Here is a 15,246-nt window from a genome sequence, read left to right as displayed (position 1 = left end):
ATGCATGGAATTATTTCAATCTTTTTGTATTTGTTGAGGTTTGTTTTGTGCCCCAGTGTATGGTCGATTTTGGAGAAGGTTCCATGGGGTGCTGAGTAGAAAGTATGTCCTTTGGTGCTTAGGTGGAATACTCAGTAGATGCCTGTTAAGTCCATTTGATACATGGTATTGCTTAATTCAGATGTCTCTCTGTTAACTCTGTGCCCTGTTGACCTATCTAATGGAGAGAGTGGGGTATTTTAGTCCCCTACTATTAATGAGTTGGGATTAATCTGGGTCTCAAATTCCTGTAGTATTGTTTTTATGAAGGTGGGTGCATCAGAGTTTGGTGAATATATGTTCATGATTGTAATATCTTCTTGATTTATTGTTCCTTTGATCAGAATGAAGTGGCCCCCTTTATCTCTTCTGATTATTTTCAGTTTAAAGTCTATTTTGTCAGATATTAGAATTGCAACGCCTGCTTTTTTCTTAGTACCACTTGCTTGGTATATTTTTTTTCCCATCCTTTCAATTTAAGATAGTGTCTGTCCTTGAAAGTGAGATGAGTTTCTTGCAGACAAAAAGATGAGTTTTGTTTCTTAATCCATTCACCTAATCTGTGTAGTCTTTTTAAGACAGGGTCTCCCTGTAGCCCCAGCTGACCTGGAACTCACTATGTAGACCAGGCTGGCCTTGAACTCACAGAGATCCACCTGCCTCTGCCTCACAAGTGCTGGGATTAAAAGTGTGCGACACCACGCCCGGAACCGGGTTTTGTTTCTTAATCCATTCACCTAGTCTGTGTCTTTTGACTGGGAAGTTCAGTCCCTTAATATTTAAAGTTATTAATTAAAGATGAGTTATGAATCCTGTTATTTTTATTTCTGTTTTCATTCTTGATATAGCTGTACTTTTCCACAGTTATACCTTGGGTATAGTCATTCCTTTCTTTAGCTCTTTGTATTGCTTCCAGAACTCTCTGAAGGGCTGGTTTTGTGGATATGAAATCCTTCAGCCTATTTACGTCATGGAATATTTTTCTTTCCCCTTTGACTATAATAGACATTTTGGCTGAGTATAGTAATCTGGGTTGGCATCTGTGGTCATTTAAAACTGGGAATGCTTTGGCCCAGGCTCTTCTGGCTTTCATAGTTTGCACTGAAATATCAGATGTAATCCTAATGGGTTTTCCTTTATATGTGACTTGTTGTTTCTCTTTTGCAGCTTTCGGTATTGTCTCTTTGTTTTGTTCGTTTAGTGTTTTTACTATTGATATGCTGTGGAGAGTTTCTTTTCTGGTCCTGTCTGTCTGGTGTTCTATATGCTACTTGTATTTGTATGGGCATGTCTTTCTTTAATTTTGGGGAATTTTCTTCCATGATTCTGTTGAAGATCTAGTCCATGCCATTATCTTGGGATTCTTCTTCCTGTATGCCTATGATTTGTAAGTTTGGTCTTTTTAAGGTGTCACAAAACTCCTGCATATTTCATTTTTGTGATTTCTTGAATTTTTCATATGATTTGCTTGAGTGGTCTAGTTCATCCATTTATCTTCCAGTCTTCATACTCTGTTTTCTATTTCATTCATCGTATTGGTGAGGCTCTCTCCTATTGTTTCTAACTGGCTTACTGTTTCACTTCCTTCTGCATTTCAGCCTGAGTATTCTTCAATATTTCTAACTCTAACTTCTAACTCTTTTCTGAATTCATTCAGAAGTTTATCCCTATCTTCCTTCAGTTCTTTGATTTCTTTGTGTGTTCTTTAAATTCGCTGAATTCTTTTATCATGTTTATAATTGTTCTTTTGAGTTCCATGTCCTGCATTATCTCTAGGGTGTTTTCACTGTACTCCTCTAGAGGACTATTGTTGTTTGATGTGGATATGTTGTTTTGGTTTTTCATGTTATTATTTTTTCTCTGTGATTTTGACATGTGAATTTCTTTTGTAGTTTCTGATTCTCGTGTGAGACTCAGGCCTTCAAGTTTAGGTCTGCTCCTTTTTGTGAACTTTAAGTGTCTTTGTGGTTTACTTTTGGGGCATGAAAAGCTGGTTCATGTAAGCTTCCGGTTATGTCTTTTGATTTTATATTGGAGCGGCCAGATTGCTTTTGTCTTCGGGAGTTCCCACAGAGGCCCAAGTCAGATGAGGATCAGATACTCTCAGGCTTTCTCCTAAGGTCTGGATCCCTCCAGGATAGATTTTGGTCTCAGGAATTTGGGGGTTGGACTGGCCTGGGAGCTGGGCCCAGGGAAGATGTTGGCCTAGGGCAGGTGGTGGCCATGCCACCCAGAGAGGCAAAGAGGACGGGGGCCGGAAGTGGCCCCAAGGGCTCTTGTGTACTGCACTGAGATGCTGGGTTGGTCTGGATGCAAAGGATCAGGAAGAGGAAAGGTCAGCCGCAGTGTTCAGGGAAGAGGCTGGTGGGTAGTGCAGGGCCAGGGAAGTAGAGGGAGGTGTGGGCGGGGGCAGGCCCAGAGAGCTCATGGGGACCGGTGAAGGAACTGGGTTGGTCTGGATCCAAAGGATCAGGAAGCAGTGGTGGTTCCCCTCATGTCTGGGGGCCCCAAGACAAGGAATGGGCCAGGACTCAGGCTAGGAGGAAACATGGGCAGGGGAGATGGGAGGGTGAATGAGGCTGGGGAGTCAAGGCGAGGAGGGCATGATCGACTTATCCTGGAGAGAGGCCTGTGGGTCGTGCAGCCCTAGGGAAGCAGAGAGAGGTGAGCTATTCTTAGGAAATTTAATGCTAAAATGCATTCGAGTCCGTGTAACAACATCTTGGAACAAACAGAAACTGAAGTGCTTCAAACCATTTGTGAAGAAATGAGCTGCGTTTCTGGGGTTACTGCTGTATTAACCAACTTTTCTTTGCATATATAAATAGATATTTTAGAATGTACATTACTTTAGATACTTAGGTTATTATTACAGGGTTGTCCCAAAAGTATTTTCTAAACCTAAAATAAAACCTACCAACTTCTATGCTCTAAGGTAAATTTTATAAAAGATACAATCTACTGGAATTTTATTCTGGCATTCAGGCAAATAGCACTAATAGATACACATAATATCCGCCACCAAGAACTTTAAGAAATAATCTATTGAACTATATTGCCCATATAAAATTGAGAAAATTGCATCTAACATTTTCCCCCTTTTCAATTTATGCAATATCAATTGAGCATTTCAATACCAGTGAATAAGAATGCAAATCACTAAAACATTTCAAAATAAGACATGCTTAGATGTGTTTAATAAACAAACAAACAAGGGGTAGAGTGATGGCTCCGTGATTAAGAACACTGGCTGTTCTTGCAGAGGACCTGGGTTCAATTCTGAGCACCCACTCACATGGCAGCTGTCTGCAACTCCAGTTCCAGGGGATCCAATGCCCTCTTATGGCCTCCACAAGCATTGCATGCATGCAGTGAACAGGCAAAACACTCAATACACATAAAATAAAAATTAAACAAACAGGCACAGAATTTTCTGAAATAAAAACACTTTATTTAAACAAAAATTATATTTATAGAAAAGCTACTACAATAAATGTATACCAAAACATAGGCTAGCTGAGGTGCAGTGGCCCTCAGTAGTTTTTAGAAAGTGACTCTCCACTAGAGCATCTGTCTATTAGAATCCCACAGACCCAGGAAGCTCTCAGGGGCAGAGAGCTACACCTTGCTGTCTCAAAGCACCTCACTTTCCTGTAAAGAAATGTGAAGACAGTAACTGCTCCCTTGAGCAGGTAAGCAGGGATCATCTGTCCTGGCGTGAACCACTCAGCTTTGCCTCCTCCCTGTCTTCTTCCTTAGATTACCAGAAGAAGAAATACAAGCAAGCACTGAATAAGCAAGAAGGAAAACTAGGCACTTGGATATCATGAACATGAGTCTTACAGAATTAATTTTTACACTAAACAGTTATCCTTTTAATAGATTTATTTGATTTAATTTATGTGTATGAGTGTTTTGCCTACATGTATGTAAGTGTACCTGTGTCATAAAGTGCTGCAGAGGTGAAGAAGAGGGCATTGGATCCTCTAGAACTAGAGTTAGGGACAGTTGTTAGCCACCATGTGGGTGCTGGATAAGAGGCAGTGCTCTTAACCACTGAGCCATCTCTCCAGCCCCAGCTAAATAATTCTTAAAAGGAAATAATTTTAACTACATAATGCAAGTTGAAGAAATCTTTTTCTGTTCATTTGTTCAATAACATCACTTCAAGGAGAGAATTTCTATAGCAGCTATAATTTCGGGCAGCTATAATTAACAGAATATATAACTGCCTAAAAATTCAAAAGTGGGTAACTAATGATGGGTGGTTTTTACTAACCCCTAATAACATGGAATGAACCTGAAGAAGAAATCATTCAGTAACTGTCCCCACAAACCCACCTCAAGTGATGTGCTCCAAAGCAAGGAGAAGTTAATAACGGAGCCTGGTAGCTACTACTGCTGACTACAGATCAAGGTCCAACTCTCTTTCAGCCTAAGCCCCTGACTAAGAGGATGTCTACTTTTTAAAAATCAAATTTAGTAAAGAACTATCAACTATTTCAATGAATGACAGGCATTGTAGCAGCCTAATAATAGGCTATGAGGTATTCGTTTATAGAAGGCTAGCGCCTTTGAAGGTGTTGAGGGGGGCATTGTTTCATCTACATTTATCTTGAGATAATAACTGAAGTAATTTGTGTTTAGTTAGGAAAGAAGAATTTCCCCGATCTAGAGGGAGGTGGGCCACCTGGTATTTTACTATCTGTATTTAGGAAAACAAAACAAAACAAAAGGCCTGGAGGAAGGCTGGCTACCTTTCCAGCAGGGTAGCTAAAGAGGGAGTAGGAAGAGCAACAGGACAGACACCTCACTGTCCAACAGCAAGAGGTGAAGAAAAACAGACACAGAGTAACAATAAAAACACAAAATTGGCCAGGCGTGGTGGTGCACACCTTTAGTCCCAGCACTTGGGAAGGAGAGGCAAGGCGGATCTTTGAGTTCAAGGCCAGCCTGGTCTACATAGTGAGTTCAGATCAGCTGGGACTACAGGGAGACCCTGTCTCAAAAAGACAAAAACAAACAAAAAACCCCCACAAAATTGGGAGATGATTTCTATTGACTTTTTGAAGTCACTTAAAAAGGAAAAAAAAGCTACTCACTCTGTCAGTAGAGGGCTCATAATCTAAGTGAATTAAAAAAAAAAAAAATCTACTACACTGCACCATCAATGTAAAAGTCTAGCAACTATATTAACTTGAGTAAGTCAAATTCTTCACTTACCATTTGTTAGTCTATCAAATAGAAAGATATCAAAATTCCAGTTTCCAACTTTTTCCAGCATACACTGAAACAAAAACCAAACATTCCTACTGTAATTTAATTTCAGTAACATTCTATCTTTTAGCTAGTCCATAGAGCAGCTAATGAAAATAAAAAATGACTGATTTGCTTTAAGAAATACCAAGAATCATTTGCTTTCATTCGTTTTACTTTATTTTCTATTTTTTGAGGCATGGTCTCACTGTGCAGCCCAGGCTGGTCTGCAACTCACAACAATCTTCCTGTGCCTTAGTCTCCCGAGTGCTGGGATTCCAGTCATGTGCCACCACATCTGGTTGTCATTCTCCTTTTAATTATGAATTTTCCAACTGGCTCTAAAAATTGTCTAAAGAAATAAACTCCATTTGAAAAATGCAATTACTATTTTGTATTTCAATTAATGAATTTACAGGACAAGTCAATCTTTCAACTTATTTCTACTGTCCCACAAACTTAAAAGAATTCTGAAATAATTCTGTGTCGCATAAGTGTTGCTTGTATATTGTGTGTTCTTTAAAAAATATTTTGTATTTATTATTTTTACTTTATGTGATGAGTGTATTGCCTACATGTTTGTATGTGCACCTGTGTCATACAATGCCCTTGGAGGACAGAAGAGGGTGCTGAAACTTCTGGAACTGGAGTTAAGGATGGTTGTTAGCCATCATATGAGTGCTGGGAACCAAACCCAGGTCCCCTGCAAGAGCATTAACTGCTGAACCACCTCTCCCAGTCCCTAAATGAGGTAAATAATTCTTACAACCACTGGCTCTAATGAAGATATGGCTAAACTTTCAGGATCTCTCTTTGATGCAAGAGAATGTGCAAAATGCATCTGACTGGAAACAGTGAAGCCACCTGCCTGTGTTCAATGTCATCTTGAAACACTGGGTGAACTCAGTCCCTCCTGCAATCAGACCTCAGGTTCTGTATCAACAACATGGAGACAGGATCCTGCCATCTCTGATATCCTCCCAGCATTAAAAAAAAGTTCTGGGTCATCTTACAGATCACTGTCCTATGTGATCTATTGATTATTTAATGCTATAATAAATGCTTTCACTATTTTATTTCATAAGCTTCCCTTACACTGTTATACCTCCTTACAAACAAGTAGACACACTATATAAGAAAAAAAAACTGAAAAATTGTCTCAATTGCTTTTCACAGACAGGAAAAAGATCTCTAAATTGTATAGGGTGGGGGGCTCCAGTAAACTTATCAAACAACTCAAATCTTTTTGAAAAAGCTTTACAAACCTTGGCTTGTCCATCATAATCGTCATCTAAAATGTTTAGAGAACTCGAAACGGCGGTACCCCTGGGGAAGCGTGAGGATCTAAGGTATCTCTGGAAACTCAGTAACCTTCTGATGTTTCTTGAGGAGACAGACACTTCAATTTCAGACTGAGCTGAAAGAGAGGGAGTCAAGGTGAAAAGCGCAAGTAAAACCTGCAAAGGCTACATTGTAATAGTCGTACAATTATGCCCAAATACCATTTAGATTCATTCATTACTATGGCACATTTTGTACTTTTATTTCTATTTTTATTTCACTTGTTTTTAAAAAGATTTATTTTAGTCGTGTGTGTGTGTGTGTGTGTGTGTGTGTGCGTGTGCACACCTGCCTGTATGTAGTTGCCTGTGGAGGCTGGATGAGGGCTTTAGATCCCCTCAAGCTAGAGTTTCCAATGGTTGTTATTTGCCTGACATGGGTGCTGGGAGCTGAACTTTCATTCTCTTTAAGAACAACAAGTGCTCTTAATTACCAAGCCATCGCTCCAGCCCTTATTTCTATTTTAAATTGAAGAACTAAGGATGAAAAGGCAAGTGGTCAATTTGTGGGTTTTAGAAAGCTAAGAAAGAACACCTGATTGACAAGCAATTTAAAATTTTTTAATTTCCTGGACTGGAGAGATGGCTCAGTGGTTAAGAGCACTGGCTGCTCTTGCAGAGGACCCAGGTTCGGTTCCCAGTACCCACATGGTAACTAACAACTATCTGTACTCCAGGTTCCAGGAGATCCAATGAACTTGTCTGACCTCCTCGGGCATTGTAGAACAAGGGTGCACTTACATACATGCAGGCAATATACCCATACACATATATTAAAAACAGTAAATAAAATCTTAATTTTTTTTTAATTTATTATGTTTGTGTGTATCAGTGTATTGCCTGCATGTGTGTAAGTGCACTGTGTCTTGCAATGCCTGTGGATGTGGGTGCTGGGAATCAAACCCAGGTCCTCTGCAAGAGCAGCCAGTGCTCTTAACTTCCGAGCCATCTCTCCAGTTCCCAAATATTAAAATTTTAATTTCCATTAACTGTTACTGATCACTCTGTTGCTTCAATATACTATGTAAACCTGGAACATGCACCCCCCCAAAAAAAATCTAGTTTCAAACTACTGAAAAGCCAAATCCCAAGTCACAGAGAATATTTTAACAATTACAGTACAGACATAGCTCAAATCCTAATGAAGTATCATTTCAATTAAAAATTTTAAAATTTTTATTTATTTTTATTTTATGTGTATGAGTGTTATGCTGTGTTAAGTGCACCACATGTGCTCAATGCCCACAGAAGCCAGAAGAGGGCATCAGAGCTCCTGGAATTGGAGTTACAGTGATTAGCTACAATGTGGGTGCCAGACATAAACCTTCTCCAGCCCCCTTTTCATATATTTATTTTCAACTGTTTTATTATTATTTTTATTTATGTGTATTAGTGTCTTGCCTGCACATATGTAAGCGCATCCATGTTGTGCAATGCCTGTGGAGGTCAGAAGAGGGCATCAGAGCCCCTGGAACTGGAGTTATGGACAATTTTTAGCTGGTATGTGGGTGCTGATAATCAAACTCAGGTCCTCTGTAAGACCAGCCAGTGCTCTCCAGGCTGTCATCATATTTTTAAAAAAGATCTATTTCTTCTTATATGCATGTGAGTGTTTTGCCCACATGTATGTGTACTCATGTGTGCCTGGTACCCTTGGAGCCAGAAGAAGGTGTGAGATTCCAGGAACTGGAATTAAGAGACTATAGCGAGCCAATATGTACATGCTGGGAACCAGCTCTGGTCCTCAGGTAGAGCAGCAAATACTCCTAACTGCCCAGCCATCTCTCTAGCCCCTTTCAAACATTTGTAAGGTAATTTTAAGCAGAGGGAAAAAGAAATGGGGTAGAGAATAAAGTTGTTTAAAGACTGTAAAGGTTCTAAAAGGTGAGAGACAGAGAGGAAAAAAAAGCAATTCCATAGAGAAAAATCTTGAAAAAATGTGGTTCTACACTGGAAATTGGTATGTTCTCTTTCAACATGTCTAAGAGACATTTTTTTCTTATAGTATTAGAATAACCCAGTTTCTTTGAACACCAAAGGAAATAACACAACCCCATCTTCCACTCCATTTTTTAAAAAGGTTGCTGTTACTTAGCACATATCCTATTCTTAAGCACCCTCCATATGTTCCTCAGAGTGGTTCTACCCTTGGGTTTTCTGGGTCTGTTTGGATCAGTGTTCAGTTCCTCTATTTTCTTACTCATTTTCAGTTTTTCTTTTTTTCTTAGGACAGTTATTCACGATCACGATCAGACAATGACATTTAGCAATTAACAGCATCTATCTATTTCTAAAGGTGTGACACTAAAGTATCCAGTGACTGAGAAGTTGTCTTTTTTCTCTCTCCAATTTTGTTAATATGCACTTAATACACCTTGCAGATCTGTCAGGTGTTTATATTTGTAACTGTCATATTTTCTTGTTGGACTAAATGTCAATACACTACGTTCTTCCTTGCCTATTATAACCTCATTTATCTTAAAGCTCACTTTTTCTGACAAGAATCAAGCCATCCCAGCTCTCCTGGCTGCTTTTTATGTGATATATATCCTACCCATTCTTTTGCCTTTAATTCTATGATGGCTAGTGTCCTTAGCTTGACACAATCTAGAATTATCTAGAAAACTGACCCCTAGGCATGCCTGTGGGGGATTATTCTGATTATGCTAACTGATGGCAGAAAATCCATCTTAATTGTGGGCAGGGCCATTTCCTGGCCAGAGGATCCTGGACTGTATAAAATGGAGAAAGTGAACTGGGCACTTGCATGCATCCATCTCTCTGTGCATCTTGACTGAGGATGCAATGTGGTTAGCTCCCTCAGCCGCTGTGGCTTCCCTGCCATGATGGACTGAAACTTGGAATTGTGAGCTGTAACAAATCCTTTCTTTTTAAATTACATTTGCTGAGGTATTTTATTACAGCAACAAAGACAAACTTCACTTTAAAATGAGTCTCTCCAAAGTAGCTGGAAGACTGGGATTTTTGAGACAGGTCTTGCTATGTAGCCCAATTTTTCTGTTTCCCTTTTATTAATTTGTTACGTTAGTGAACAAAGTAATGGGTTTCACTGTGGCACTTTCATGTCATTATATATACTTTGTTCTAATTCATCTGCCTTCTCCAATGCCCTCCCCGACATCTGCTGTCACCCCTCTTCCTGGTACCTTTCCAACCATCGCCAAAGTTCCCCCTTCTGCTTTCAAGACACATGCATTCCATTACTGCCCCTTCTCCCCTAGGATCTCTTTGAGACAGGGAGTCTAAACTGAAATGTGAAACCACAATGCATAAATTATCTTGAAATGTAGCTGTCCACTCAAGAACCAACTAACCTAACCCATTGTTCCACTCATGCAAACCACTAGAAGTTCTCACACTCTGTCAGGTTGGCTAGTGACCCCAGCACCTTTGGTCATATAGTGTGTGGCCTGCAGTCAGTTACACAGGCAGGAACTGAAACCCACCAATGACGGAATGGGGCTGGAATGATACTAAACTGCTTATAAATGTTCTGAGTACCTGCGGTTCAGGGCTCAGGCTTTGGAGATTACTACCCTGAGTCAGCGCCAGAATGAATAAAATCATCTGATCGTCACTCTGGTCTCTGTTGCCTGTTCTGACAGTGGTGATTTCTGTACATTTGGTTCCCTTACTTGCCTATTGCTAGAGGTGCAGACATCTCCATGAGGAGAATGGCCAAGCAGGAGAAAGGGTCTCTCTGTCCTGAGCAGTGTCTGTCTGCCCAGGAGGGCTTGGGCTTTGTCTTTGTCTTGCAACATTGACAAAGTGGGAGGTTCACCATGTGAATGTCCTCCACTGAGCCCAGTTGTCCTAGTCTGATAAAAAAAGTTTAGGAAGGAAGCAGGGAGTGGTGTTAATCCCAGTATTCAGGATGCAGAGGCAGGCAGATCTCTGTGACTCTGAGACCAGTCTAGTCTACATAGCACATTCCAGGCCTGCTTGGGGCTACAGGGAGACCTTGTCTCGAAACAGACCCCTTCCCCAGCCCACACACACTTTTTTTTTTCAGGAAGGGATATCAGGAGATTATGGTACTAAGATGGCCCTCCAAGAATTAGAATAGCCATTTTTGATGTTAAATGGCCTCTGGAAGTAACTCTGGATGTGACTAAACTTCAGATAGTAGTGATGACTGGGGAACCAGGCCACCCAGATCAATTCCTACATATAAATTCTTTCTGTAAGTAGCTTTGATTCAGCACCTCCTGGATATGGTTCTATACTAATAGGCAGGGACAGTATAAGATTCTGACAAGAACCTGGTCTCAATCAAGGAACCAAGGCCCCACTGCTATTCCAGGGAGATCTAGATAAACCCCAATGCCACCACTTCCTTATGCTCCTTTGTCCAGGGCAGAGGTTTCACCCCGCCTTTCCCAGAGAGTCGGCCAACATTGGTGTCTTCCTTGAGGCCTATGCTTCTCCACCTAGGGCCTCCACCTAGAGGCCCCCTGTTACTAGAAAGTCTGAAACCATCAGTATCTCCACTAAAGCCTGGGGAACCTGAACAGGTGAGGAGGTACCTCTGTTCAGAGACCAGAGGCCTCCAATATGTGGTACAGTATGGGAATATCCAGGGAGGACAGTTTTCTGTTACCAGTCCTTCTCCACCATGGACTTACTTAATTGGGAGCACCATACTCCCTCATATTCTGAGAAACCTCAGGCTATGATTGACCTGGAGGAGTCCATCTGTCAGACTCACTTTCTACCGGGGGAGACTGCTGTCAGCTCCTCTTTACCCTCCTCAGCAATGAGAAAAAGCGATGGGTAATGACTGAGACCAGAAATGGGTGCTGGCTCATGTCCCTGCAGGGAAATCAAATGCAGAGATATGGGCCAGGAATGCTCTCCCAGACCCTAACTCTGGGACCCTAACTCAGGGTGGTAAGCCAGCCTAGAGAGATACTGGCAGGCTGTCCTACAAAGGCTAAAAGGAGAAGTAAAGAACCTACCAACGTATCTAAAACTACTGTCACCCTCTAGAAGCAGATAAGAGTCCATCTGATTTTATGAAACTATGCAAAGCATTCACCTACATACTCCTTTTGACCCTGAGGCCCAGAGAATCAACACATGGTGAATGCCACCTGTGTAAGTCAGGCACAAGGAGACAGCTGGACAGTTACAAAAGCTAGAGTGATTTACAGGGATGAATAGTACTCAGCTACTAGACGCTGCCTTACAAAGCATTCATGAATCAGTAACAGGGAAGCAGACCAGAGAAAGAAACAAAAGGCAGTCATTTTGTTGGAGGCCTGGGGCCAATCAGCACCCACCCGCCAAGCCCAGAAAGACCAGCTGGGAAGTGAGCCCAAGTCTTGCACTTCCCTACAGAAGGACTGATGTACCTACCGCTAGGAAATTGGACACTGGAAAAATGAATGTCCCAATAATACAGGGCAAAGGCCATGGACCAAAACAGGATCATGCTCTGTGTCAGACTGAACACAGGTGTTGATGACACACTGCCTTGAATTGCAGGGACCTACAGAAACCACATCTCTGATGCGGTCGGTCATGATTCCCCAAGAGGAATAATGGAGAATCCACTCTCAACCCACCACAAACACCAACTCTGTCCTGGAAGCTTGGGAGTTCCTGCTACTCTGAGGTCTGAGCTGAGAGGAGCCAGCCTGAGCTGGCTACTAACCATCCATCTGTAGTAGTAGAGCTGCTGCTAAAATCTATCCAGCTTGAGGGTCCGACTCACTCATCCTGAAAGGTCATGGTGCACCTTCAGAGAGTATCAGAGTTTGGACTGCTCCAAAGATGTCAATCTTCATGGAATACTCTATTGTTTCTCATGAAGAAACCAGGTACCAATGACTACCAACCTGTCCAGGACAATTAGACCACTGCCATCATTCAGTTAGGGGTCCCCAACCCTTAAACCTTCCTTGGTCTCATACCTGCTGGAGCCCAGTGGTTCACATGCCTGGATCTTAAGAATGTCTTCTTCTGCATCAGCCTGGCACTGGTAAGTCATCCCATATCCACCTTTGACTGGGAAGACCTCACCACCAGCCAAAAGGAACTGACCTGGACTCAACTACCACAAGGGTTCAAAAACTCCCCCAGGATATTTGGGGAAGCTTTGGCAGATGATCTGGTACACTGCCTAAGTGTGGGGGTGAAAAACACACATCTACAATTTGCAGATGATTTACTCCTGGAAAATGCAACTTTAAAGGACCGAAAAAGGGGAACAGAAACACTACTAAATCTGTTCCAAGGGGCTGGATATAGGGCATTCTGCAAGAAAGTCCAAATCTGCCAAAAAGAAATTAAAAATTTTAGGTTCCAGATCTCAAAAGATCATTCGACTTTGGGGCCTGAACAAAAAATGGGGCCTCTCAATCCTGAAGACGTGGAGAAAGACCAAGAGTTTCAGGTGGCAGCCAGCTTCTGTCACATCTGAATACCTAATTACTCTTTGATAGTCAAACCTCTCTATGAAACCACAAAGAGAGGAGAAAAGGACTATTTGAACCAGGTGTAGAGGCAGACAGATCTCTAGGCCAAACTTGTCAATTTATGCACGGCTGAAGCTTAGGGATTCAACTACAGAAAAAGAGAGGCAACTAAACAGCCTACAACCAGCACCTGAAAACTCTACAGTCCTGCTCCAGTGGCACATATGGGGGTTGACTGGTCAATGCATGGGGGGAGAGGCTGAGGAATTGAACAGGGGGCACCTTGGGATCTCTGCAGTGAGGAGCTGCAGCTGAGCATGGATCTCTAAGTTTCCCATTTCCTGCCAGTCCCCAGAGACTCTTATGAGGGGGAGGGGTCCACCAAACAGAATCTCATAAGGTTGGAGCTTAACTCCTGCTTGGGGTGAGCGTTTTACCCATTAAGAGACCCATAGACAGTACTGAGGGCTAGGGCAATTGAGTCTCCTGACAAAATTTACTTAGGGCCTGTATTAGGGTCTGGTTCACATGCTCTACTTTCCCTGAGCTCTGAGGCCAATAAGCCTCATGCAAGTTCTACATAATTTGTAAGGTTTTTGCTAGTCCTTGTGTGATCTCAGTCATAACAGCACGGCATTGTCTGACCCAACTGATGTAGGCATTCCATAATGGGGCATTCCATAATGGGGCAAGATCTCAGTCAGCAAACCCCTCGCTACGTGCCTGGCTTTTTCAGTCCTGGTGAGATATGCCTCTACCTAGCCAGAGTAAGCACATCCCAACCAGTATTTATATCCTTTAACAGCTGATAGTTCAGAAGTCTTTCCAGATTTTCAAACGGAATTTATTCAAGTCTATGTATTCCCAGTGGCTGGGAGGGCCCTTGTTTGGCATCTTCAGCTTAACATTTTATAAAGTGTGGAGAGTCTGGCCACATAGTAATACCAGTTTATTACGGTCTCTAATGTTGTTTTTCCCATGAGTTGTCCTCATGAAGCTGATGAACCATGGGATGGGTCAGGTGATCTGGGACAAAGGGGTATTCATTAGGAAGGAGTCACCATCCATTTGAGCTCTTGGTTCCTTTCTTTTGCTTCATGTAAGCCCCCTCTTCTTGTGTGTAGGTCAAATGCTTGGTTAAGACTGACGCCATTAAGATTTTGCTGGGAGGGATCATGACATCTGTATTATTACTGCTTATCTTGCCTCTTGAACTACCTGATGATTTCTTTCGGTTATGGGGTCTTCTCATTTCTGATGTGCTCAGCAGTGGATGATGGTAACAGCCTCTGGGTCGGCATAGGATTTCGGTTTCCTTTTTATATTTTTCCTCCCAGAGTAAGAAGTCTCCTTATAGAAGGCCCAATGCACACAAAGGGTGGAAAAGGCATATCTTGAACCTATGTAGATACTTATCCTTCATCCCCTCTTACTCAACTCCAGGGCCCTGATTAGAGCTAACAGTTCTGCCTGCTGAGCTGACTATAGAGTCACTTCTCTGTCACCACCACATATCCTGCCAGACACGTCCCATTTGATAGAAAGCTGCTGCCATCAGTGTAGAGGGCTTGGTCTGGAAAAGGATAAAGGCTGATGCATGAAGTCTTGGAGACTCAAATATATCTCATCTATTATTTCAATGTAATAGTGGTCTGGAGGTCCCAGCTCAGCAGGTAGGAAAGTAGTTGAATTTAGCATTTTGAAAGTATTCACGTTCTCTTGGAGGGTTTCATAGAAGGCTCTGGCATTAACTCATAGGTGGGGTGGTGAGCCACTGGTGCCCCCCTGGTAGTCCATCAGGGCCATAAATGCATGTGGGAACTTGAGATTTAGGAATTGTCCTACGGTCAGTTTGTAATCCTCCTTGGTCAGGAGGGCTGTGGCTGACAGGGCTCCTAGACAGGGTGGCCCCCCAGCCACCACTGTGATTAGTGTTTGGACAAGCAGACCACTGGTCATTGCCAGGGCCCTGTGTTCTGAGTTAAGACTCCTACTGCCATTTCCTTCATCTCAAGGACAAATAGTTTAAAATCTTGAGTCGTGTCAGGGGGTCCCAAGGCTGGTGCCTCCCAGCAGGGCCTTGGGATCTTACATCAGTGGGTGCTAGTAATAGTTCCCTTGCCCATAATAAACCAGAGGCCTGGTATGGGTAAAGGACTGGCATAAGGCAC

General features: G+C 42.2%; 1 protein-coding gene across 1 annotated transcript in view; it reads right to left on the bottom strand.

Annotated features, from left to right (window-relative positions):
• Pde7a (phosphodiesterase 7A) overlaps positions 1–15,246 on the bottom strand; it is a 133,060-nt gene that overhangs the window by 22,648 nt on the left and 95,166 nt on the right. Inside the window, exons 4-5 of the mRNA XM_008850261.1 lie at positions 6,561–6,712; positions 5,263–5,326 (exon numbers count right to left, since the gene is read on the bottom strand). Of these exons, the coding sequence (XP_008848483.1) occupies positions 5,263–5,326; positions 6,561–6,712 (216 nt within the window). The remainder of the gene's footprint in view (positions 1–5,262; positions 5,327–6,560; positions 6,713–15,246) is intronic.

Source organism: Nannospalax galili, unplaced genomic scaffold, assembly GCF_000622305.1.
Source record: "Nannospalax galili isolate Female #2095 unplaced genomic scaffold, S.galili_v1.0 scaffold1005, whole genome shotgun sequence".
Lineage (NCBI taxonomy): Eukaryota > Metazoa > Chordata > Mammalia > Rodentia > Spalacidae > Nannospalax > Nannospalax galili.
Note: the sequence above shows the minus strand (reverse complement) of the source record. Positions and strands in the feature narration are given on the sequence as shown.